Source organism: Phocoena sinus, chromosome 11, assembly GCF_008692025.1.
Source record: "Phocoena sinus isolate mPhoSin1 chromosome 11, mPhoSin1.pri, whole genome shotgun sequence".
NCBI classification, from domain to species: Eukaryota; Metazoa; Chordata; class Mammalia; order Artiodactyla; family Phocoenidae; genus Phocoena; species Phocoena sinus.
The window spans coordinates 51,706,584-51,729,340 of record NC_045773.1 but is presented as its reverse complement, the minus strand read 5'-3'; the positions used below and the strand labels follow the sequence as shown (position 1 = coordinate 51,729,340).

The following is a 22,757-nucleotide window of genomic DNA, read 5'->3' as shown; positions in this document are numbered from 1 at the left end:
GGTAAACAGGGAAAATCCACTTCATGGCTCCAAAGTGACCCCTTTCAATGTTGAAGGACCTGAGAGGACCCAGTCTAAAAGAGCCAGCTTCCTTAATCTCTGAGCTGTGGCACCACTGATGGAAGTAGGGCCATCGAGAAATGTGGGGGGAGGAGAAAAGAGGGAAAGCTGCCTTCAGAGTTTATTCCCCCCAAATACATATAATGGAAAATTTTCCCTGTGTGCAAATTCCACCCCCTTTTTTTTGGCTGCGCTGGGTCTTCGCTGCTGCACGCAGGCTTTCTCCAGTTGCGGCGAGTGGGGGCTACTCTTCATTGCAGTGTGCGGGCTTTTCATTGCGGTGGCTTCTCTTGTTGCACAGTGCAGGCTCTAGGCACACGGGTTTCAGTATTTGTGGCACACAGGCTCAGTAACTGTGGCTCGCAGGCTCAGTAGTTGTGGCTCGCGGGCTCTAGAGCACGGTCTCAGTAGTTGTGGTGCACGGGCTTAGTTGCTCCATGGCATGTGGGATCTTCCCCAACCAGGGATGGAACCCGTGTCCTCTGCATTGGCAGGCGGATTCTTAACTACTGGACACCTACTTCCCCAACCCCATTTTAATTAATTCGCATTGGAACCAAATACTGAAGAGCCACAGTTTTATTTCACATGTGCTCGGGTGTGGTAGCATCAATATTTACAGTGCATGAGGTCACAGAACTTACAGAATAAAAAGCAATTCCAAGCAAGTCAAAGCCCACACCTTTCCAAGCCGTGCCCCCACCCCCAACCAATGTATTATACATAATGCATATAACACTGGAGAAAGAAGACCACAGTACAAATGAAACAACCCCAGACCAAATACATATCAGGTAACTAATACTGCCCAATACAACATTTTTAAAGTTAATGATGCTGTTGAGATGATTTCAGTGGTGAATAAGCCTTTCTTTAAAAAAGATTCAATGTAACATTGGTATTTACATCACCAGGTAACGTGAACATGCCTCAAGGTGCCTAATCCTCAGGACTAAAATTAATTATATTTGCATTATTTGTGCACATTCCTCAACCTGAATAAAGAAATAAAAGGAGCTCAGTGCTATCACAGGTTATGTGTCATGCCGATTACGTGAAGATGCTAATGTCTTCAGGTCTCTCATAATAACTCAGGTAAGCACCTATTCCATGGATCTCCATCCCCAGCACCCTACATACCTTCTCAACTCACCCCAGAGGCCCAAGAGCCTGGAGAATTCCTGACATGAGCTGCTCAGCTCCAGGGTGACAGAGACCCAACCATTCCAGGCTGCTAGCACCCTAGTGTTGAGGGAAAAGGGATTAACAGAAGGGGAGAAGACAGGGGTGGAGGGGTGTTTACACACATGGGCTTCCCAGATGCCTCAGTTCACAGAGCAAAGAGAAAGAGAAGGAATATTGCAGACGACTATAAAACACACATTGATAATGCCAGAGCTAGAGCCTTTCAAACATCAAATATCATGGAAGCACCATTACATCAGACAGGCTGTAGAACAAAAACCACCGCATGGAATGAATGGTGATAATCAATATGGATCTGGAGGAATTTGTGAATGATCTGCCATGGCTTATAGATTTATTAATTTTATTTACTTATTCCTGTCTTGTTCCAAGAAGATTTTTGTTCAGCATTCCAAAAGACTGTGGATAAAGAGTGCAAATTTCAATGGAAGAGGAAGGGGAAATGGCAGAATGGAGGAGAAATGAGCACAGTTGAGGATCAGTTCCCTATCCTCCAGGACTCACAGACATTTACAGATTTAATTCTGCTCCCTCATCTCAGAGAAAAGGTAAGTACACAGTTTAAAAAGAATAAATTTAAAAATATAAAATAATTCTTAAAAGTGAAAAACAGACCTAACTGTCCACAGAGGAAGGCATCATTTCAAGTGAATTTGAAATAGTATTTTGACTGTATTTAGACTAAGGATAAAAATACATCTTGAACTGCATTAAAACAAATAAACCAGCATCTGGTAGATTTCATCCTATTAAGAATATTTCATTACTATTCTGAATCTATAAAATACATAATAGGGGGGCTTCCCTGGTGGCGCAGTGGTTGAGAGTCCGCCTGCCGATGCAGGGGACACGGGTTCGTGCCCCGGTCTGGGAGGATCCCACATGCCGCGGAGCGGCTGGGCCCGTGAGCCATGGCCGCTGAGCCTGCGCGTCCGGAGCCTGTCCTCCGCAACGGGAGAGGCCACAACAGTGAGAGGCCCGCGTAACGCATAAAAAAAAAAAAAAAAAAAAAAAAAAAAAAAAAAAAATACATAATAGGATAAATAAGCAATTACATCGGGTTGTTAGGAACCAAACATTTCAGTATAAAATAGAAACAAACATAAAATCAAAGAAAGTTGAGTAAAAGCCCTGCAATCAGGAAATCTCTGTACCGTCCACTCAGTTTTGCTATGAACCTAAAACTGCTCTAAAAACTAATGTAACTTAAAATTTTTTCTCTTTCTAAAAAAATATTTATTTCCCAGCAATAGCCACAGAAACAGCTAAGAAATGACACTAGCCAGTAGCACTTAGCTCCTCTAGCACTTAAATTATGGTCTCTAAATATTTCCCACAAAAAGCAACCAGGGCTCCTTAAGAAACCACTTAATCCAAGTCTGGGGCAGAATATATACAAAATAAGCCTAAAACAATCAACGACTATTAGGGCCACACAAAATGACATAGAAGCCAATTTGAAGGAGCTCCAACTGGCTGAAAATGGGATATTTTGAGCATTAAAAGATTTATCATTTCGTTAGATTGAAACACGTCAGATATGCAAAAATAGCCAAATTCATAATACTCCCTCCCACCTAAAAGAAAAGCTTATTGGTCATCCCTGAAGTCTGCTGGGGTATCAACTAATTATTCTGAAAACTAATGAATAAAGAGGAAGAATCCAGCATCCGTCTTGCCTTTGGTACAGACTTTTTCAGAATAACCAAACAATTGATGAAGAGAATTCTTTGTAGAAGAACCACAGCTAGTAAATGCAGAAGAAATGAGATTAAAAATCATCGTTTTGGGGGCTGAAGGCAGAATTACACTTCTTTTTCTTTTTTTTTTTTTTGGCCGCACCGTGCGGCTTGTGGGATCTTAGCTCCCTGACCAGGGATTGAACCCAGGCCCTCAGCAGCAAGAGTGCAGAGTCTTAACCACTAGACCACCAGTGAATTCCCAGGATTATACTTCTAACTAAGCTCCACAAAAACTCCTTCAAAATTCAGAACTGAGGTAAAAGAAGTTTCCATTGTCTCTTGAATAGATAAAAGCCAACTAAATACTCCCAGAAAGTCTATTTAGTACTCTGGCCTACTAAATTCTGTATTAAATGTATCAAACTTAAAAAAAAAATCACCATTTTACAATCCCTACTGGACTAAGGACTTTAGGCAACAATCATCAATGACTGCTGAAACATTAGATGGAAAGATGATGTAGAACCTTCTAGTGGAGGAGCCAAGCTGACAACACCTGGTCAATCTCAGCATCACTGAAAGCAATGAAGTCTTCCTACCAAAAAAGGAGAAAAGTTGAACATCAATCTGTCTAGCTTCTAGCTCTAACTTTAATAGATGTCCACCTCTACCAGTTTACAGAAAATATGAAGGATAGTACATGTCAAACACCACCACAAATCCAAAATGTAGGAAATACCAAGATATATCCAGATAACTTGAACAAATAAATGGCACAAAATAAGAAGAGAGGGTATCTTATAGACTTAGAGAGACTTAAGAAATATATCACATACAATATATGGACCTTGTTTTTAGATCCTGATTCAAACAAAAGAACTGTAAAGTGACACAATTCCTCAAGAAATCAAAGAAAAAAACTAAAGCTAGCAGAAGGGAGGAAATAATGAAAATTAGAGCAGGAATTAAGTGAAATAGAAAAAAAAAAATCAATGAAAGTAGGAGTTCTTTTTTTTTTTTTTTTTTTTTTTTAACCATATGCGGGCCTCTCACTGTTGTGGCCTCTCCCTTTGCAGAGCACAGGCTCCAGAAGCGCAGGCTCAGCGGCCACGGCTCACGGGCCCAGCCGCTCCATGGCATGTGGGATCTTCCTGGACCGGGGCACGAACCCGTGTCCCCTGCATCGGCAGGCAGACTCTCAACCACTGCGCCACCACGGAGGCCCAAGAGTTCATTTTTTGAAAAGATCAACAAAACTGATAAATCTTTAGCTAGATTAACTAAGAAAAAAAGAGAGAAGCTTCAAAATCAGAAATGAAAGAGAAGATACTACAACTGATGGCACACACACACACAAAAAGGATTATGAGACTACTATGAACAATTGTATACCTATAAATTGCGAAACCTAAAGAAACTGATAAATGTCTAGAAACATACAACCTACCAAGACTGAATCATGAAAAAACAGAAAATTGCACAAACCAATAACTAGTAAGAAGATAGAATCAGTAATTGACAATCTCAAAGAAAAACAAAGGATCAGATGGCTTCAGCTAGAGAATTCTACCAAACATTTAAAGAAGAATTAACACCAATCCTCCTGAAACTCTTCCAAAAAATTAAAGAGGAGGGAACACTTCTAAGCTCATCCTATGAGAACATAACCCTAACACCAATGCCAGACAGGACATAACAAAAAAAGAAAACTGCAAGCCAATATCAATATTCCTGATTAATATTGATGCAGAAATCCTCAACAAATATCAGCAAACTAAATTCAACAACTTTTTTTTTTTTTTTTGGCCATGCTACATGGCTTGTGGGATCTTAGTTCCCTGACAAGGGATGGAACCCACGCCCTTGGCAGTAAAAGCACCGAGTCCTAACCACTAGAGCACCAGGGAATTCCCTCAAGAACTCTTTAAGAGGATTATACATCATGATCAAGTGAGATTCGGAATGCAAGAATGATTCAACATATGAAAATCAATCAATGGAACGCACATTAACAGAATGAAGGACAAAAACATGATCATTTCAATTGAGGCAGAAATTTATTTGGTAAGATTCCACAACTTTTTACGATAAAACACTTAACAAACTATGAATCGAAGAAAATTACCTTAACACAATGAAGGCCGTATACGAAAACCAATAGTTAACATCATACTCGATGTGAAAGATTGCAAGCTTTTCTTCCATGATCAGGAACAAGGCAAGGATGCTTGCTCTCACCACTTCTATTCAACATACTGTTGGAAGTCCTAGCCAGAGCAACAAGCAAGAAAAAGAAACAAAAGACATTCAATTTGAAAGGAAGAAGTAAAATTATCTCTATTCACAGACATGATCTTATATGTAGAACACCCTAAAGATTTCACACACACACACACACACACACGCAAAATTGTTAGAACTAATAAATGAATTCAACAAAGTTGCAGCATACAAAATCAACATACAAAAATCAGTTGCATTTCTATACACTGACAATGAACAATCCAAAAAGGGAATTAAGCAATTCCAATTATAATAGCATCAAAGAGAATAAAATACTTGGGAATAAACCTAACCGAGGAGGTGAAAGACTCATACACTGAAAACTACAAAACACTGCTGAGATTTTAAAAGACACAGATAAATGGAAAGACATCCCATGTTAATGGATCGAAATACTTAGTATTGTTAAGATGTCCATATTACCCAATGTGATCTATAGAGTCAATGTAATCTCTATCAGAAACCCAACAGCATTCTTTGCAGAAATAGAAAAATTCATCCTGAAATTCATACAGAATTTCAAGGAACCCCCAATAGCCAAAACAATTTTGGAAAAGAAGAACAAAGTTGGGAGACTCACACTTCCTGATTTCAAAACTACTGTAATAAAAAACAATGAGTTACTGATATAAAGACAGACAAATACATCAACAGAATAGAATAGAGGGGCCTGAAAATAAACTGTCACACAAATGTTCACATGGTCATCAGTAAGGGTGCCAAGACCACTCAATGGGGAAAGGACAGTCTCTTAAACAAAAAGTGTTGGGAAAACTGGATATCCACATGCAGAAGAATGAAGTTGGATCCTTAATTTACACCATATACAAAAATAACTCAAAATGGATCAAAGACCGAAACATAAAACCCCCAATTTAAAACTCCTCGAAGAAAACATAGGGGGAAAGCTTTATGATATTGGGCTTGGTTGGCAGTGACTGCTTGGTTATGACACCAAAAGCACTGGCAACAAAAGCAAAAATAGACAAATGGAACATCAAACTTAACTTTTTCGCATCAAGGGATACAATCAATACAGTGAAAAGTCAATCTATGGAATGAGAGACAATAATTGCAAATCATATATCTGATAAGCGGTTAATATCCAGAATAATAAAGACCTACAACTCAACAACAAAAAAATCAAATATGATTTTAAAATGGGCAAAAGACCTGAATAGACATTCTTCCAAAGATGGTATACAAATAGCCAACAAGCCTATGAAAAGATGCTCAACATTACCAATCATCAGAGAAATACAAATCAACACCACAATAAGTTATCTCACACCACTATCAAAAACAAACAAACAGGGACTTCCCTGGTGGCACAGTGGTTAAGAATTTGCCTGCCAACGCAGGGGACATGGGTTCAAGCCCCGGTCTGGGAAGATCCCACATGCCGCGGAGCAACTAAGCCCATGTGCCACAACTACTGAGCCTGTGCGATAGAGCCTGGGAACCACAACTACTGAGCCCGCGTGCCACAACTACTGAAGCCTGAGCGCCTAGAGCCCATGCTCCGCAACAAGAGAAGGCCCGCTCGCCGCAACTAGAGAAAGCCCGCGCACAGCAACAAAGACCCAATGCAGCCAAAAATAAATTTAAAAAAAAGAAAAAGAATCTGCCTGTCAATACAGGGGACACGGGTTCGATCCCCAGTCCAGGAAGATCCCACATGCCACGGAGCAACTAAGCCTGTGCACCAGAACTACTGAGCCTGTGCTCTACAGCCCGCGAGCCACAACTACTGAGCTGCGTGCCTAGAGCCCATGCTCGCAACAAGAGAAGCCACTGCAATGAGAAGCCCGTGCACCGCAACGGAAGTAGCCACCGCTTGCCACAACAAGAGAAAGCCCATGCAGAGCAGAAACCCAGTGTAGCCATAAATAAATAAATAGATAGATAAATAAATAAATTTATTAACACAAACAAAAAATGGAAGATAAGATTTGGTGAGGATATAGAGAAACTGGAACACTTGTGTACTGCTGATGGGATTATAAAGTGGTCCAACTGCTATGGAAAACAGTATAGAGTTTCCTCAAAAAATGAAAAATAGAACTACTATATGATCCAGCAATCCCACTTCTGGGTATATATCCAAAAGAATAGAAAGCAGGGTCTCAAAAGAGGTATTTGCACACCCATGTTCACAGCAGCACTATTCACAACAGGCAAGAGGTGAAAGCAACCCAAATGTCCACTGATGGATGAATGAACAAAATGTGGTACATACAGGCAATGGAATATTATTCAGCCTTAAAAAGGAAGTCTTGTCACATGCTACAGTGGGGATGAACACTGAGGACATTATGCTAAGTGAAATAATCCAGCCACAAAAGACAAATAATATATAATTCCACTTATATGAAGTACCCAGAGTAGTCAGATTCATAGAAACAGAATGTAAAGTAGTGGTTACCAGAGGCTGGGGGTGGGTAGGGGAGTTGTTGTTTAATGGGTATAGAGTTTTACATTTGCAAGATGAAAAAGCTCTGGAGATCTGTTGTACATCAGTGTGAATACACTTAACGCCATTGAACTGTACACTTAAAAAATCACTAAGATGATAAATTCCACACTATGTGTTTTTCTATCACACACACACAAAAGACAATTGAGATAATCGGAAAAACTGAAAACTAACTCTACACAGTTAACTGCATTTGAATCCTAAAGTTACTTGTAATAGATACAGCCACCTAATCCTCAGACAGTGGAAAAAATACTTTTATTAAGAGGTAGAAAACCTAACTTCTAGCCCCAAGTCTCCTAACTAGGTATAAGATGATATTAAAGAATTACTGTGAATTTCATCAGCTATAACAGCATTATGGATATGCTTTTTTAAAAAGGATTCATATTGAAGCATTTGGGGGTGAAATTATATTTTCTAAGATTTGCCTTAATATACTCCTGACAAAAAAGAAAGAGTGAAGGGCTGGGGTAGATGAGAAGGAACAGTAGAATAGTCACAAATGTTGAAGCTGGGTGATGGGGATTCTGTTGCTGCTCTCCCTAGTTTGTGAATACTTCCAAGTTTTCACAATAAAAAGCTTTTAAAAAGAACAAACAAGGGGAAAAAAGGATGGTCGGACGGATGGATGTTTGGAATGAATGGCAGTAGGATTAATGTATTGAGGTTTTATAATAATAGTATCCCAGGGCTTCCCTGGTGGTGCAGTGGTTGAGAATCTGCCTGCCAATGCAGGGGACACGGGTTCGAGCCCTGGTCTGGGAAGATCCCACATGCCGTGGAGCAACTAGGCCCGTGAGCCACAACTACTGAGCCTGCGCTCCGCAACAAGAGAGGCCGCGATAGTGAGAGGCCTGTGCACCGCGATGAAGAGTGGCCCCCGCTTACCGCAACTAGAGAAAGCCCTCACACAGAAACGAAGACCCAACACAGCCAAAAATAAATAAATAAATAATAATAATAATAATAAAAAATATATATATATAGTATCCCAGTACACGGGCTATAGTTAATTTTTTTTTTTTTTTTTTTTTTTGGTGCTACGCGGGCCTCTCACTGTTGTGGCCTCTCCCGTTGCGGAGCACAGGCTCCGGACGCGCAGGCTCAGCGGCCATGGCTCATGGGCCCAGCCGCTCCATGGCATGTGGGATCTTCCCGGACCGGGGCACGAACCCGTGTCCCCCGCATCGGCAGGCGGACTCTCAACCACTGCGCCACCAGGGAAGCCCTACAGTTAATTTTTAGAAAGCTTTATGTTTCATTTTAACTTGCATTTAACAGATTTTTAAAAAGAAACTAGAATGAAATTGAAAGCATTTTCAAGCTTCAAGTAAATGTTTCTCACCACCTCCCACAGCAATAAATAAACAAATCAAAGAAGGTAAATGAGTGAAGAACAGGGAACAGAGGTCCCAAGGGGGCCGTGGAGAGCAGCCCATCAGGACCATATCTGGACACAATTGGAGAAATTTGTGCTGGGAAAACTTCCACCACGTCATGGGACACAAACCAAGTGTGAGAAGGTGCTGCTGGCTATTCCTTGGGCACAGAAGATGGACCTGTCTTGTTTCTGTTAAGAGAGGAATCAGTCAAGCAAGGACTTCAGAGCAGGGATGACAGGTGCTCAAGACTGAAAAATGCTGGCACTCAGGGAAAGAGAAGAGACAAGAAGGTGCAAGATGAAAAGCAGGACTGATGGAAGTGAATTCCATCCAGCTCAGGGCACTGATGAGAAAGATCCCAAATCAAGAAACCAGTGAAATAATACTTGGTAGAGCAGGAGACACACAAGGTGGAAGACAAATGGCAGAACTAGTGTAGACTGGGGGTGATCCCAACTGGGGTCAGGGCACGAGAAAGTGAGAGGGTCTGGAAGAGTGACCTTCCTGAGGTGGCGAGGTTGAGTGATGCCACCAAGAATGCAGTCAGGAAACTTGAGCTGAGCTGGGCGCTGCCCTTGGCAAAGCACTTCCCCCTCCTATAACCCCACCACCCGCAAAATGTGTTAAAAGAAAGGCTCTCCAGGGTCCTTTCCTTGGTTCTGGATAAGTTTTTTTCCAAACTTATTCCTGGCTGTAAGGATGATTAAACACGACAGGGTAAATAATAAGGAAACCACTGAAATCTCAACTCAAAGATACATTTTAAACTTGACTGGAAGACCCGCTGTCAATACTTTGGTTGCCTGGAAACAAGAAAGGTGGTCTCCAGGAGCCCCCAGGGTTCCACTAACCAAGAAGACAAGGGGGAAAATGGAGAGACTTGCCCTGGCCAGGCTGAGTGTGCACAGGGAGACAATAACACAGGCAAGAGACAGAGGAAAGCAACCCCAGCAGTTGCTGCTGTGACAAATCACTGGGGCCCAGCGGCAGGCGGCATGGTACCCACTCCTGTTTCCCAGGACTGGCTGCTCCATAAATTCTCTGTGCACCTGTGACCAACACAGCCCCTTTGCAGGCAGGCCCCATGGGATGTTTAAAAATTAGCAACATCAACTGCTTCCTTGTGACTGAGCTACAAGCAACTTCCGCGCCATGTCTTAATACCCTCCCCGCAAAACAATCCTGAGGTAGATACGATAATTATCCCCATTTCAGGGTGAGGGAAACCGAGGCTCAGTGAGGTCATTTGCCCGATGCTGCCTGACAAGAAAGCAGGAGGGTGAGCCCCTCCAGTCAGAGTTCCCTGTCGCAGAAAGATTCTCAGTGAGGCCTTGTCTATCAGGCCTTATTGCTACCCCAGGGTCAAAGGGTATCCTACCTCTGGCACAGAGGCCGGCCAGCGAGGCTGGGGCTGCTCCAGACACGGTAACCCCTGCCTCTTTTTCTGAGGGTCCAGCTTAGGGATGGCCGTCTGGTTCTGTGGCCAGAGCGCTAGGACAGCTCTGATGGGGTCAGGCTGGTGGGGGGGAAGGGGGCAGTGAGCCACCAGCAGGAAGGACAGCCCAGCATCCCAGAGCCAGGGGTCCCACGAAGGGAAGGCCTTGTGGCCCGCCAGAGCTCAGTGCCCTGCCACTCCCCATGCAAGCCTCAACCTCCCTACCGGTAGAGAGCGAACCTCCGTTTCTGACCCAAACCTGGGGTGGAGGGTGTGCACTCCAGTTTCCTGACTGTCCCTCCAGTGTAACAGCCATCCTACAATGAAACTGGCCGACCCCCTTCCGGGTCCTGCTCACGTAGTTACCATGAACTGAAATCGGCCTCAAGCAGACCACTTCAAAAGGGCATCAGGTTAGAGGCCCTTGCTTGTTCTCGTTACAATGTTACTTGTGTTTGAACCCTGTCCTCACCTGTAAGGGTACAGCTACTTACCATCAGGCAGTGGGAAGAACACTGGTCTTGGGAGGCAGAAAACCTGGCTTCCAGCCAGAATCTCCCATAACCCTTGCGCTGCCGCCAGTGCTCTACCTCCCTTTGCCTCGGTTCCCTCATCTCTCAGTTGGGGAAAGTCGCCTGTCCCTAACCACCTCATCCAGGTGTTGTATAAAAGGAGCCAAGTTTGGCAAACACCCTCTGAATTCCTAGGCAGCAGCACTCTGACCTTCATTCACGGACCAGTGTTCCCATCCTTCTGCCCCACCCCCAACCCCAAAGGCCCAGGAGCACAGTCAATTAGACAGCATCACTCAAGGCCCGGAACAGGATGAGCCTCTATTCCAGCCGACTTGGCTGATGCTCTCAGTAAAGGTGACTCTGATAGAACCAAGGGGGAAAAGCAAAGCTTCTTCTCCAGCAGCCAGAGGGACCTCCATCTCGCCAGTTCTCCCAGATTACCTAGCCACACTGCCCCTTCCCCAGAAAGCTCTGGATCAATGATTTTGAAAACCGCTTAAGTCCTAAAGAGGCTTTTAAAATACCAAGAGTCCCCTCCCTACTCCACTTTCCACAGGCATCCCCTTCAAGCAACCCCCTGATTCAGTTCATCCCCATGAGTTCTGCAGAGGAGGAGGGCTTACTCCACATCATCTGGAAAATAGATGCCTGTTCCTACACATGTGACTTTAGTGGCCTCACAAATGCACAGAAAGAAGCAGATGGCCACCTACAGAGTTAACAGGCAGCCCCACCACTGATCACGGTGCAAGCCAGTCTTGTGACAAGCGTGTGCTGGCAGGAGAGACTGGAGGGGATAAAGCAGGCAGCCTGGTCTGCAGAGGGTCGGGGACGGAGGGCAAGGGCAATGAGGAGGTGCACGGGGCAGGGGTGGGTTCAGGGAACCCGCTGCAGGACGAGCTCTGTAATCTCCGCCCTGCTGCCCAGTCGCATGGGTATCCCATAGTAGGCCGTGCCTGGGCTCACATAAACAAATGTAGTCTGGGCCACTTGGTACAGACCAGCAAAGAAGGGGTTCAGGAGATAGGCTGCCACATTCAAGGGAAAGATCTGCCCAGCGTGAGTGTGCCCAGAAAGGATCAAGTTGATATCTGGCCGAGCCTGGAGAGCTCTCTTGGCAGCCAGGGGCTGATGAGCTAGCAAGATGGTGGTGTGGTCCGGGCTGCAGCCCCCCAGAGCCTTCTCGAGATCCATGCCGTGGCCAGAGTAGTGCAGGATGTCTGCTTCGATGTCGTCCACCCCGGCCAAGCAGATCCAGTCATCATCCTCACCCCCGCCAGGCTGGGCCCGGGTGGCAGAAATCTTCACGTTCTGATTGTGAAGGGGCGTGACGTTCAGGGATTCCAGCAGCGCAAACCAGTTGCTGACATCTGATGTGTAGTACTCGTGATTCCCCGTGACGAAGTAGGTGCCGAGGCGTGAACGAAGCTGGCCCAGAGGAGCGACGGCTGTCCGGAGGACAGAGGCTTCGGCATCGCACAGGTCACCCACAATCACTGTGACATCCGGTCCCAGCGTGTTCACCATCTTCACGAACATCTCCATCTTGGTCCTGCCCACCGTGGGGCCCAAGTGGATGTCGGAGAGCAGCGCGATCTTGAGGTTGTCCATGGAGGCGGGCAGCCAATGGATGGGCACCTCCACGGTTTTCACAGCCGGGGGCTGGGCAGCATTCAGCAGCCCTACCACACTGAGCACGGCGGACACCAGCACCGCCAGCGCTGGCCTGAGTGCCAGCTTCCTTGTCTTGTCAAGGCTGCCCACCACCCTGCCGGCGCGCAAGGCCAGGAGCTGGTAGGCCTGCTCCATGCCACTGAGGGTACAGAGGAAGCAGACCATGATGATGTATGCCCCGAGGCAGGAGTAGGCCGTCAGGGAAAAGAGATAGGGCTCCTCGGCTACTAGAAAGATCATGGTGAAGAAACTGGAATGGGCCAGGGCCAGGAAGGCCACAACGGCCAACTTCCAAAGCTGGAAACAGGCCGACTCTGCAGCAGGGGAGTGGCTGAGGTTGCTGACAGTGCTTCGCCAGATGTAGAGGGAACCGAGGAGCATGAGCGAGTTGGCAAACAGGGCGAGCTGCAGGCGGAACAGCCACCGCCAGGCCCTGAGCTCGAGGCTCTCCGCCAGGTAGGAGCGGGAGATGACCATGGACACGAAGACAGTGCCGGCTGCCAGGGCGGCCTTTGCGCCCAGGGACAGCTGCCTGAAGATCGCCATCACCTCTGCTCCTAAGAGGGTCCCCTGCCAGTTCTGTGCAGGCGGGCTCTGGAAGGTGAGCTCCTTAGATAGGACAGTGGCCAAGGACAGGTTTCCAGGTCAGCTCCGCCTGCAACCAGGAACCGGCGTCAGCTTTGTGGGATATGAGAGCTTCCTTGTCCCCAGTCAAAACCTGAAGGCCACTTACACCTGCCCAACCCATCCTGAATCCAAGCCACTCAAATACCAGTCAGTTGCTACATTTTATTATTGAAATACAAACACGCTGGATTATAACAGGATGGGCAGTTTCATTTTCTTACCGTTTTCTGTATGTTTCAGGTATTTCCATAATGCGTATGAACTTTTATAATAACAAAAACATTATTCTAAACCAGCGGTTCTCAAAGTGTGGTCCAGGGAGACCCTTTCGGGGGGTCCATTAAGTCACAACTATTTTCAAAAACAGTACTAAGGGGCTTCCCTGGTGGCGCAGTGGTTGGGAGTCTGCCTGCAGATGCAGGGGATGCGGGTTCGAGCCCCGGTCTGGGAGGATCCCACATGCCGCAGAGCGGCTGGGCCCGTGAGCCATGGCTGCTGAGCCTGCGCGTCCAGAGCCTGTGCTCCTCAGCGGGAGAGGCCACGGCAGTGAGAGGCCCGGGTACCGCAAAAAAAAAAAAAAAAAAAACAGTACTAAGCCATAACCATTCTCTCATGAGTGTACAGTGAAGTCTTCCAGAGGCTACGTGACATGTGATATAGCGAGAATGAATGCAGAAGTAGCTATGAGAATCCAACTATCATCTATTAAGACAGACATGAAAGAGATTTGCAAAAATGTACAATGTCACTCTTCGCCCTACAATTTGGGAAGAAATTATTAATTTTCAAGAAATATATAAAGTTTATTAACATATAACGATTTTACGATTTCTTAAGTAAGTTAATAAATATTTTTAAATGTTCGGTTTTAACTTCTAGGACAGTTAATGTTTGAGAACCGCTGTTGTAAATAAATGTAAAGAAGGAAATCATGGAAAGCTAGTTGGCTGGTATCTTTTTAAGCTCTAGGCCCAGGAGGGACACCTAGACACCTAACATAAGGATTCCTGGGGTGAAGACGGCCTCCTGGCGGTCACAGGGCAGCCCCTGTGAATGATGCTGCACAAGGATAGTGAGCAACCACGACATGGCAGGCTGCCCTGTCCCCCAGCTCCTCCTCCATAAATCCTTATCCCTTCCGTCTCACAACCCTCCTAGATATCGGTTAAGATCTGCCATCTCCCCATCTTACTCTGCCACTGAATCCTTGAACTGTTCTCTTGTGGCTCTCATAGCTGGCTAGTTCCCACTCCAGGGCTCCCAGACAAAAAACTGGGGCAGGGGAAGCACAGACCCAGGTAGACAAAGGTTAGCAAATAGTCATTTGAGATGACCTTTTCCCAAGAAGAATCCAAAATGAAAATATTTTCAGCAGTTGTTTTCCAAATAAGATTCTCAACCTCGGTTTAAGATAGATAAATTAAAAATATATATATCTATTTTTCTTTTTTTTCCCCTGCCCTACGCACTTTACTGAAAGCCTTTTACCAAAGGTGTAATTTGCAAGTCAAAGTTCACCATTTTCCACTTATAAAACAAGTCCCAGACTCAGCCCACCCGAACTCTGGAGAAAGAAAGTTGGTTCCCTGAACGTGCAGAGAGACAGGCGCCTGTTTAAATCCCCCGGTTCCTCTCCCCTCAGATCCACCCCACCTTTCCAAGGCCGTGATGCTGACCTTCCCAGGAGCGATTCGGAGTTCCCTCGGCTCCTGCCTTAGCTCTGCCGGGTGGACTGAGGCTGTAGTTTTCCCGCAATCGTGCACGCCCCGCACCGCCCAGCACCTCGTCCCGCCAGACCTCCCTCCAGCAACGCTGGCGGCTACCTGCAGCCTGCCTCTGGCTCACCGCCAAACCCTGAAGGTTTGGAAAATCCAAGCCTTAAAAAGTAGGCGGCGGGAAGGGCCGAGAAGGGCACGAGATGTCCGAAAAGAGACCACCTCGAAGGTAATTAATCCAATGTTCCCATTGCGGGGGCCTCTCTTGACCCCATTTTTCTCCTTCCGGAGCGCTCCGCAGAGCGCTGGCAAGGGAGGGCGCGCCAAGCCAGACAGAGCCCAAGGCACCCTCCAAGAACGCGCGCTACTTGGAATCCCCCTCCCGGAAACCCGCAAAGATGGAAAGCACCTCATCTCAGCCCCTCATTGCACCAATAAGGAAGTAGGCCCCAGCGAAAAGAGGCGGCAGGGGAGGAACACACGAGCGACAGAGCTACCGGTAAGGAAGCTCGCCCCGCCCGGCCGGCCCTCTGCCGGCTCAGCCCACTGCCTGAGCTCCCCCCGTTGCCCTGCGGGCCCGGGCGCGCCTTGGGGTCCCAGGACCTCCGCCCTTTGGGACCCCAGGTGGCCGCAGCACCAGCCCGGTCCCCCGCCAGCCTGTCCCCTATCCATCATTCCTGCTTGGGGGTTCTGTGGACTTACGTGCAAGCCACGCGCAGAGCCCAGCAGCAGCGGCACCAGCAGCAGGGAGAGGATGCGAACGACCCCCGGCATATCCACCCTCCGGCCTCCTGGCTCCACTGTCAGCGCCCGGGCAGCTGCCGGGTGTCACTTGACTGAGGACCCGCGGCCTGGCACCGCCCCGCGCCGGCTCCGCCCCGCGCCCCGCCCAGCGGCCGCCGAGCCATGAACCCAGGGAGGCGGGAGCCTGGGGCCAAGCGCTGCCGCGTGACAGCAGGATGGCGTTATCTAGCACTGGCAGGCCTCCGCCGGAGGGAGGGGCCTTTTGCGAAGGCCCTCAGGAGGCCTGGCTGTCAGCAGCTTGATAACGCGCCTCGGGGTTGGAGTTTTACAGGGGTCTCCTTGCTCCCTGGCTCCCTTGACAGGACAGAAGAGGGAAGTTGAGGCCAGATAAACCTAAGTGGACTAGATGGACTCCCAGCCCTGCCCACGGGGCTGTCCGGAAGACTAAACCAGGGGCCTGTAAAGTGTGGGTCCCTAGACCAATCCTGTATCTGGTACGTGTTAGAAATGGAAATAGCAGGTCCTCGTCCAAGAAATTCTAGGGGTGGGATCCAGAAATCTGTATTTTTACAAACCCTCCAGGTAGTTCCGATGCACGCTAAAGTTTGAGAACCACCGTTCCAGGTTATTGATACATTTAGAGGTGTGTTTCACCTGTGGCGAAATCTTTCTGAATGCCAACCCTCAAAGCACCAGGGGCTGCGGAATTTTTATTTCATCGTTGGGTTTTGAGAGACAAGAGTAGCAACACCTCCCATCTTTCAGTTTTGCCCTTGAGCCTCTCAACATCCCTGCGATACCGCAGATCTATCAACTGGGCATAAAATACAAGTTTTATCCAAGTTTTCCACTCGTGAAAACGAAGTCTCTACTGTGTGAGTTAACGTGTCCAGGACCGCTGGTTAACCACTAGATATGAGTCTGAAGTTGTCTTTCCTACCTAGTTCCCCGAACTCTCTGAAAATCCCCCCTTTCTCAGAGGAAGGAGCCTTTAGGGAAATCGATTTCAAATATATGTATTTTTCCAGCTTTATTGAGTTATAATTAACATTCCACAAAATTCACTCATTTTAAATATTTTCAACTTTTATATGTTAACTTAGTTTTGAAAAATAAAAATGTAAGGTTAGGGGGTTCCCTGGTGGTCCAGTGGTTAAGACTCGGCGCTTTCACTGCGGTGGCCTGGGTTTGATCCCTGGTGGGGGAACTAAGGTCCCACAAGTCTCAGGGCGCAGCCAAAAACAAAACAAAAAAAACAAATGTACGGTTAAATTACGCGGTCTATTGACAGACTCCTAGACTAAACTTTAATTAGGCTCCTCTGACTAGAGACTCTTTTAAACTCTTCTAGACCTGGACCTTGGCCTTCTGTGCCTGTCCTGTCCTTGCCTGCCCTGCATTGTCCAGTCTTAGCAAAGAATCCTGCTAAGTCAGTTTAGGAGCAATCCCCCAATTCTTGTTATCTGATCAAGGTCCTCATCCCCACCCCACCTCCCTTTGACATCTAAGTCCTTGACCTCCCCTTAGCAAGAATCCCTTGAGATCTCCTCTTACAAATTTTCACCAACAAGCCCTTCTCTCTGCTGGCTGTAAATCCCCAGCTATCTTTGCTGTACTTAGAATTGAGACCCATCCCTCCCCACCTATGGTAGTAGAGTTGACCCTTATTACAAAAAAGTCTTGAAGGAAATCTTCCTTACCATTTTATCAAGTGTCAGAATAATTCTTTTCTTTAGCACTATTTTTTACAACTTGTGCATCTTTTTAAAACTTAGTCTGGTTTTTAACACTGTGAGCGATGATTATAAAAGTCAAGAAGAGTGGTTACTTTTGGGGGTGAGGGCTTGAGATTGGGAGGGGCCCCATGGAAGGGCAACAAAGTTTTGTTTCTTGAACTAGAGGGTGGTTACAAGGGTATTCGCCATTTAGTCCTTTTTTTGTTTTGTTTTGCTTTCTGGTTTTTTTTGGCCTTGCTGTGCAGCCTGCGGGATCTTAGTTCCCCGACCAGGGATCAAACCTGAGCCCCCTGCACTGGGAGCACGGAGTCTTAACCACTGGACAGCCAGGGAAGTCCCTCATTGCCTGACTTTAGAGCCCGAATTATTTTTTATTTTTATTTTTTAATTGAACTATAGTTGATTTATAATGTTGTGTTAGTTTCCGGTGTACAGCAAAATATATTCTTTTTCGTATTCTTTTCCACTATAGTTTATTAGAGCCTGAATTACTTTTACAAGGCCATGCTTCTGTGCCTACTTTACTTATAGTTCCTGTCCAAGTGTGCATATAGAGTGTGTGCTGGTGTGTAAAGCTCCTGCTCCAGGTTGTGGGGAATATGAAGTGATCTTGAGAAGGCTATCACCCCATAGGGAATCATTTTCAGTAGAAAGATGTCCACATACACAACTATATATGGGGCATGCTCTGATATAGACCAGTGCTACTCTAAGCGTGGTCCGAGGACCAGTGACATAAGGTAAGTACAGAAATTCAGAGTAGGTATTTGGAAACTTACAGCAATTTGAGAAAGCTTGTCTGTTGCATCTAATAATGAAAAAATTAGATGCGAATTTTATGTCTATTTATATTTCTTTTTTCTAGTAATTTATTGTTATAGATTTGTACAACCAGATCAGTCCTTGAAGGATGGGAAAGAGCACTGATAATCACAGAAACAAAAGTGATCCTTCACCAAAGGAAGCTTGAGAAGCACAGAGGCCTCATCAGTAGCCTAAGAACAATGAAGGGAAGAGACATATGCGACCCAATAACAGGTAAAAACTTTGTTTTTCTATCCTAACAGGGCTTTGCACAAGTTAGGATAAATTGGGAGATTGGGATTGACATATACACACTACTATATATAAAATAGATAACTAATAAGGACCTACTGTACAGCACAGGGAGCTCTACTCAATACTGTTATTACCTATATGGGAATAGAATCTAAAAAAAGAGTGGATATATGTGTATGTATAACTGATTCACTTTGCTGTACAGCAGAAACTAACAGAACATTGTACATCAACTATACTCGAACAAAAATTAAAAATAAATAAATAAAGTTTTAGAACAAGAATCAATCTCCCTTTGAATGACCTGTTTTCCATTGTGGTCCTACAGAGCTTTCCTCAGGTTCCAGTGTCAGTTCTTTTCTTTTCTTTCTTTTTTTAATTTTTCTGGCCTGCACCGCTTGGCATGTGGGATCTTAGTTCCCTGACCACGGAACGAACCTGAGCCTTCTGCACTGGAAGCTCAGAGTCTTAACCACTGGACCGCCAGGTAAGTCCCCCAGTGTCAGTTATGATCTGTATTTCAGTGTAAAAATTTAGCTAACATTACATTTCTAATATTTTTAAAGTTCTATTAAAATGATTGTAATTTGCAATAGGTTTTAGGAATACTAAATGATAGATGTTAAAAGCAAGGAGAAAACAAGGCCTCCACTAAAAAGAAATGACAAGTAAATGCAGTGCATGATCCCAGATTGGATCGTGAACCAGGAAAAAAAGTTGCTACAAGAGACATTATTGGGACAATTAACAAAAGTTGAATATAGACTATGGATTAGAAAATAATATTGTATCAAGATTAAATTTTCCAATTTTGATAACAATACAGTGGTTATGTTCTTAGGAAATACACTCTGGGACTTCCCTGGTGATGCAATGGTTAAGAATCCGCCTGCCAATGCAGGGGACACGAGTTCGATCCCTGGTCCAGGAAGATCCCACATGTCGCGGAGCAACTAAGCCCGTGCGCCACAACTACTGAAGCCTGCGTGCCTAGAACCTGTGCTCCGCAACAAGAGAAGCCACCGCAATGAGAAGCCTGTGCACCACAACGAAGAGTAGCCCCTGCTCACTGCAACTAGAGAAAGACCATGTGCAGCAACTAAGACCCAACACAGCCAAAAATAAATAAATAAATAAATAAATAAAATTATTAAAAAAAATCACACACACACACAAAAAGGTAATACACTCTGAAACTTTTAGGGGTAAAGGGGCATAATGTCTGCAACTTCCTCCCCAATGATCATATGTATATGTTTATATATATAATTATACATTATACATAATATACATATTATTACATGTACATGATTATGGAGCAAATAAGGGCAAATAAAGCAAAATGTTAACAATTGATGAATTAGGTAAAGGACATATAGCAATTCTTATATGAAAATAAAAAGTTATTTAAAAAATAAATAATAAAGCCTACTGCCAACAGATGTGGACAATTCTGATGTGCAGCAATTCCTCATGCTTCTCACGAGTCTTTGAGTTTTCTGATACAATAAGTCCCAAGACCTGTATCCTGGGGTTAAATTGTGCAACCAACTGATGGGTATGGTTATGAAACAATAAAAAGATAGAATTGTGAAATCATTGGCAACAGTTTCCCCACAGTCCCAATAAAAGTTAGCAGCTGTGTCCCAGGACTGGCCCATCCCTCTTGATAGTCATGAGCACTAGGATGCCCTTGTCACCATGTCCTTGAGCTCCCTTTCAGGAGTCTGAGATCTAAAAACAAATGCCCCAAGTGAGGCCGGCCTTAGTGGGGGGGAAAAATGACTTTGTTTTAAACACTCTGTCTCCTATCTTCTTTTGCCTTCACTATCTGGCAAAAGCAGCTGCTTCTTTGCAGTGTTGTTTTTTTCCCCTTCATGTTTGATCTAGGCCTGTTGTTTCTTCTTCATCCGGGCCCCTGGATTTAGCCCCCTCTGTCTTTATATCCACATCTGCAGCCGTGGTTCATATCTCTGAATAATCACAGTAGTTTTCTAGCTCAATCGAAGGTTACAACCAGATATGGCCAAAGGGCTATTTGTTTTGACAGTCACCATGTTGGCCCATCGGTGTCTTAAATTTTATATAATCAATGGAATTGTCAATATTTAATCAGGGGAATTTACAGAATCTGGATTTCCAGTTTCTCTTCAAAGATCAGAAGGTCTGGCCATGCCAGGGTAACAGTAGATCAGAGATATAAACTGGGACATTCTTTAGGCAGGTAGGTTCTTCCAGTTGGCAACAATCTCCATCTGGTCCACTGCTCTTTTGACATGGCCTGCAGGCCCCACGAGAGATTTAAGTTTGCAGCTTCTGGGTCAGAGGGTCTCTGTGGTAATTTGATCACAGCCTCTCTGACTGCTCTATCAGACATTATCTGTGTGATGCCTCAGATTCCCTAGTCACCTGTCTGCAGAGCTCTAGTCTTCCTGTTTCACCCAGCTGCCCTGGCAGCACATCTGCTGCCCCAAACCGACTATCTGGAGTTTCTGGCTCCTCTACACACCTCTGCACTCACTGGAACAAAGCACCATGCTTCCTACGTGGCTGCCAGAGGCTGGGTGGTGCAACCCAGAGGGGCAGGCAAGTTCACTCCCCCGTAGAGAACCATAGTGCAACAGAGATCAGAGGAGGAAAAGAGCCAGTGAATAAATGGCCTCTCCTCCTTCTTCCCTCGGATCAACGATTTCAAGGAGTGGTTTCTCTGTATATAGCCTGTTCAGAGACATTCCACGTAGTCTAGCGGGTCCACCTGCCAAGGCTGCTCTGAAGCTGTAGCCAGTGTGGTAACACATTACCTTGTGTTGCATCTCATCCTTCCTTTCCCTCTTTGCCTCTCCTCTCTCTCCCACTGTCATGGGTTTACCTCCCAAATAAAGAATGAGCACTTAGTCCTTGCCTCAGCCTCTATTTTCTAGCCCAGGATAAGATAATTATTTGTTGAACATGAAGAAATTACTCTGCAGCCTACCGTTGCCTGTACGTATTTCTTGAACTTTCTCTAACCGTGGATTTTGGGGAGGTCCTCTTAGATTTTCCTTTTAGGACCATAGGTCACAACTCATTCCCAATACAAGTCCCAGATTTGATACCTCTTTTGTAATGAAGTAATCAGTGCTTGCACTAGCTGAAGGAGTTCTTTCCTTCTAACAATTTCCACACCACTCTACCTACATCTAACTTATGACATTTATCTTTCTCTGTGTTATGACCCTTTATGGTCTGTGCCTTAACTCAGGCCCTCATATTTCTTTATTTAATTTAATTAATTAATTAATTTTATTTTTTTGTAGGGGGCATGCCATACAGCTTGTGGGATCTTAGTTCCCTGACCAGGGATTGAACCCAGGCCCCCAGCAGTGGAAGCATGGAGTCATAACCACTGGACCGCCAGGGAATTCCCAGGCCCTCATTTTTCTTGTGGAGATCACACTGAGGGGTCTCCTATGCTGTTATTTGGCCTCCAGTCCCATCACTTTTCTTCTCCCTTGTAGTGTTTTCTTCGCCCAGAATCTTCTTCCTTTGTTCATTTTTGCCCCCAGCAAACTTCTATTCCATTTTTTCAGGCCCTTTAAAGGAGTTCAACAATGGCCTCTTGGGGCTTCCCTGGTGGCGCGGTGGTTGAGAATCCACCCGCCAATGCAGGGGACACGGGTTCAAGCCCTGGTCCGGGAAGATCCCACATGCCGCAGAGCAAATAAGCCTGTGCACTACAACTACTGAGCCTGTGCTGTAGAGTCTGAGAGCCACAACTACTGAGTCTGTGTGCTGCAACTACTGAAGCCCGCGTGCCTAGAGCCCCTGCTCCGCAACAAGAGAAGCCACCGCAAGGAAGAGTAGCCCCTGCTCTCCTCAACTAGAGAAAGCCTGCGTGCATCAGTGAAGACCCAACACAGCCAAAAATAAATAAATTAAATAAATTTTAAAAAAAGAATGGCCTCTTGCAAGAAACTTTCCCAGACTCAGACTAGATTAGTGCTATAGACTGAACGTTTATGTCCCACCCCCAGCCCCCACCAAATTCATATATTGAAACCTAATCCCCAAAGTGATGGTGTTTGGAGGTGAGGTCTTTGAGGTCTTTGGAGTGATTAGTTCATGAGGACGGGGCCTTCATGAATGGGATTAGTGCCCTTAAAAAAGAGACCCCTGGGACT

General features: G+C 45.5%; 2 protein-coding genes and 1 long non-coding RNA gene across 5 annotated transcripts in view; 1 reads left to right on the top strand and 2 right to left on the bottom strand.

Annotated features, from left to right (window-relative positions):
• The window catches only part of GLB1 (galactosidase beta 1), a 90,902-nt gene extending 74,960 nt beyond the window's left edge, over nucleotides 1-15,942 (bottom strand). Inside the window, exon 1 of one of the 3 annotated variants that reach the window (XM_032648559.1) lies at nucleotides 15,761-15,942. In XM_032648559.1, the coding sequence (XP_032504450.1) occupies nucleotides 15,761-15,832 (72 nt within the window). In that variant the 5' untranslated portion in view covers nucleotides 15,833-15,942. The remainder of the gene's footprint in view (nucleotides 1-15,760) is intronic. The other 2 variants (XM_032648560.1, XM_032648561.1) reach the window with 2 other exon arrangements.
• On the bottom strand, nucleotides 11,693-15,883 carry TMPPE (transmembrane protein with metallophosphoesterase domain). Its single transcript, XM_032648562.1, has 2 exons — nucleotides 15,761-15,883; nucleotides 11,693-13,371 (listed from the first exon to the last, which is right to left on the bottom strand). Exon 2 carries the CDS (start codon nucleotides 13,260-13,262, stop codon nucleotides 11,919-11,921), a length of 1,344 nt encoding a protein of 447 aa, XP_032504453.1. The 5' UTR covers nucleotides 13,263-13,371; nucleotides 15,761-15,883; the 3' UTR covers nucleotides 11,693-11,918.
• On the top strand, nucleotides 15,403-19,067 carry LOC116761983. Its single transcript, XR_004352189.1, has 3 exons — nucleotides 15,403-15,557; nucleotides 18,404-18,576; nucleotides 18,926-19,067. It is a non-coding gene; the product is annotated as an uncharacterized LOC116761983 (long non-coding RNA).
• Nucleotides 19,068-22,757: the final 3,690 nt, after the last annotated feature.

What these genes read in the sequence shown, in the direction of transcription:
- TMPPE (XM_032648562.1), bottom strand. Translation starts at nt 13,262, where the DNA reads ATGGCGATCTTCAGGCAGCTGTCCCTGGGCGCAAAGGCCGCCCTGGCA.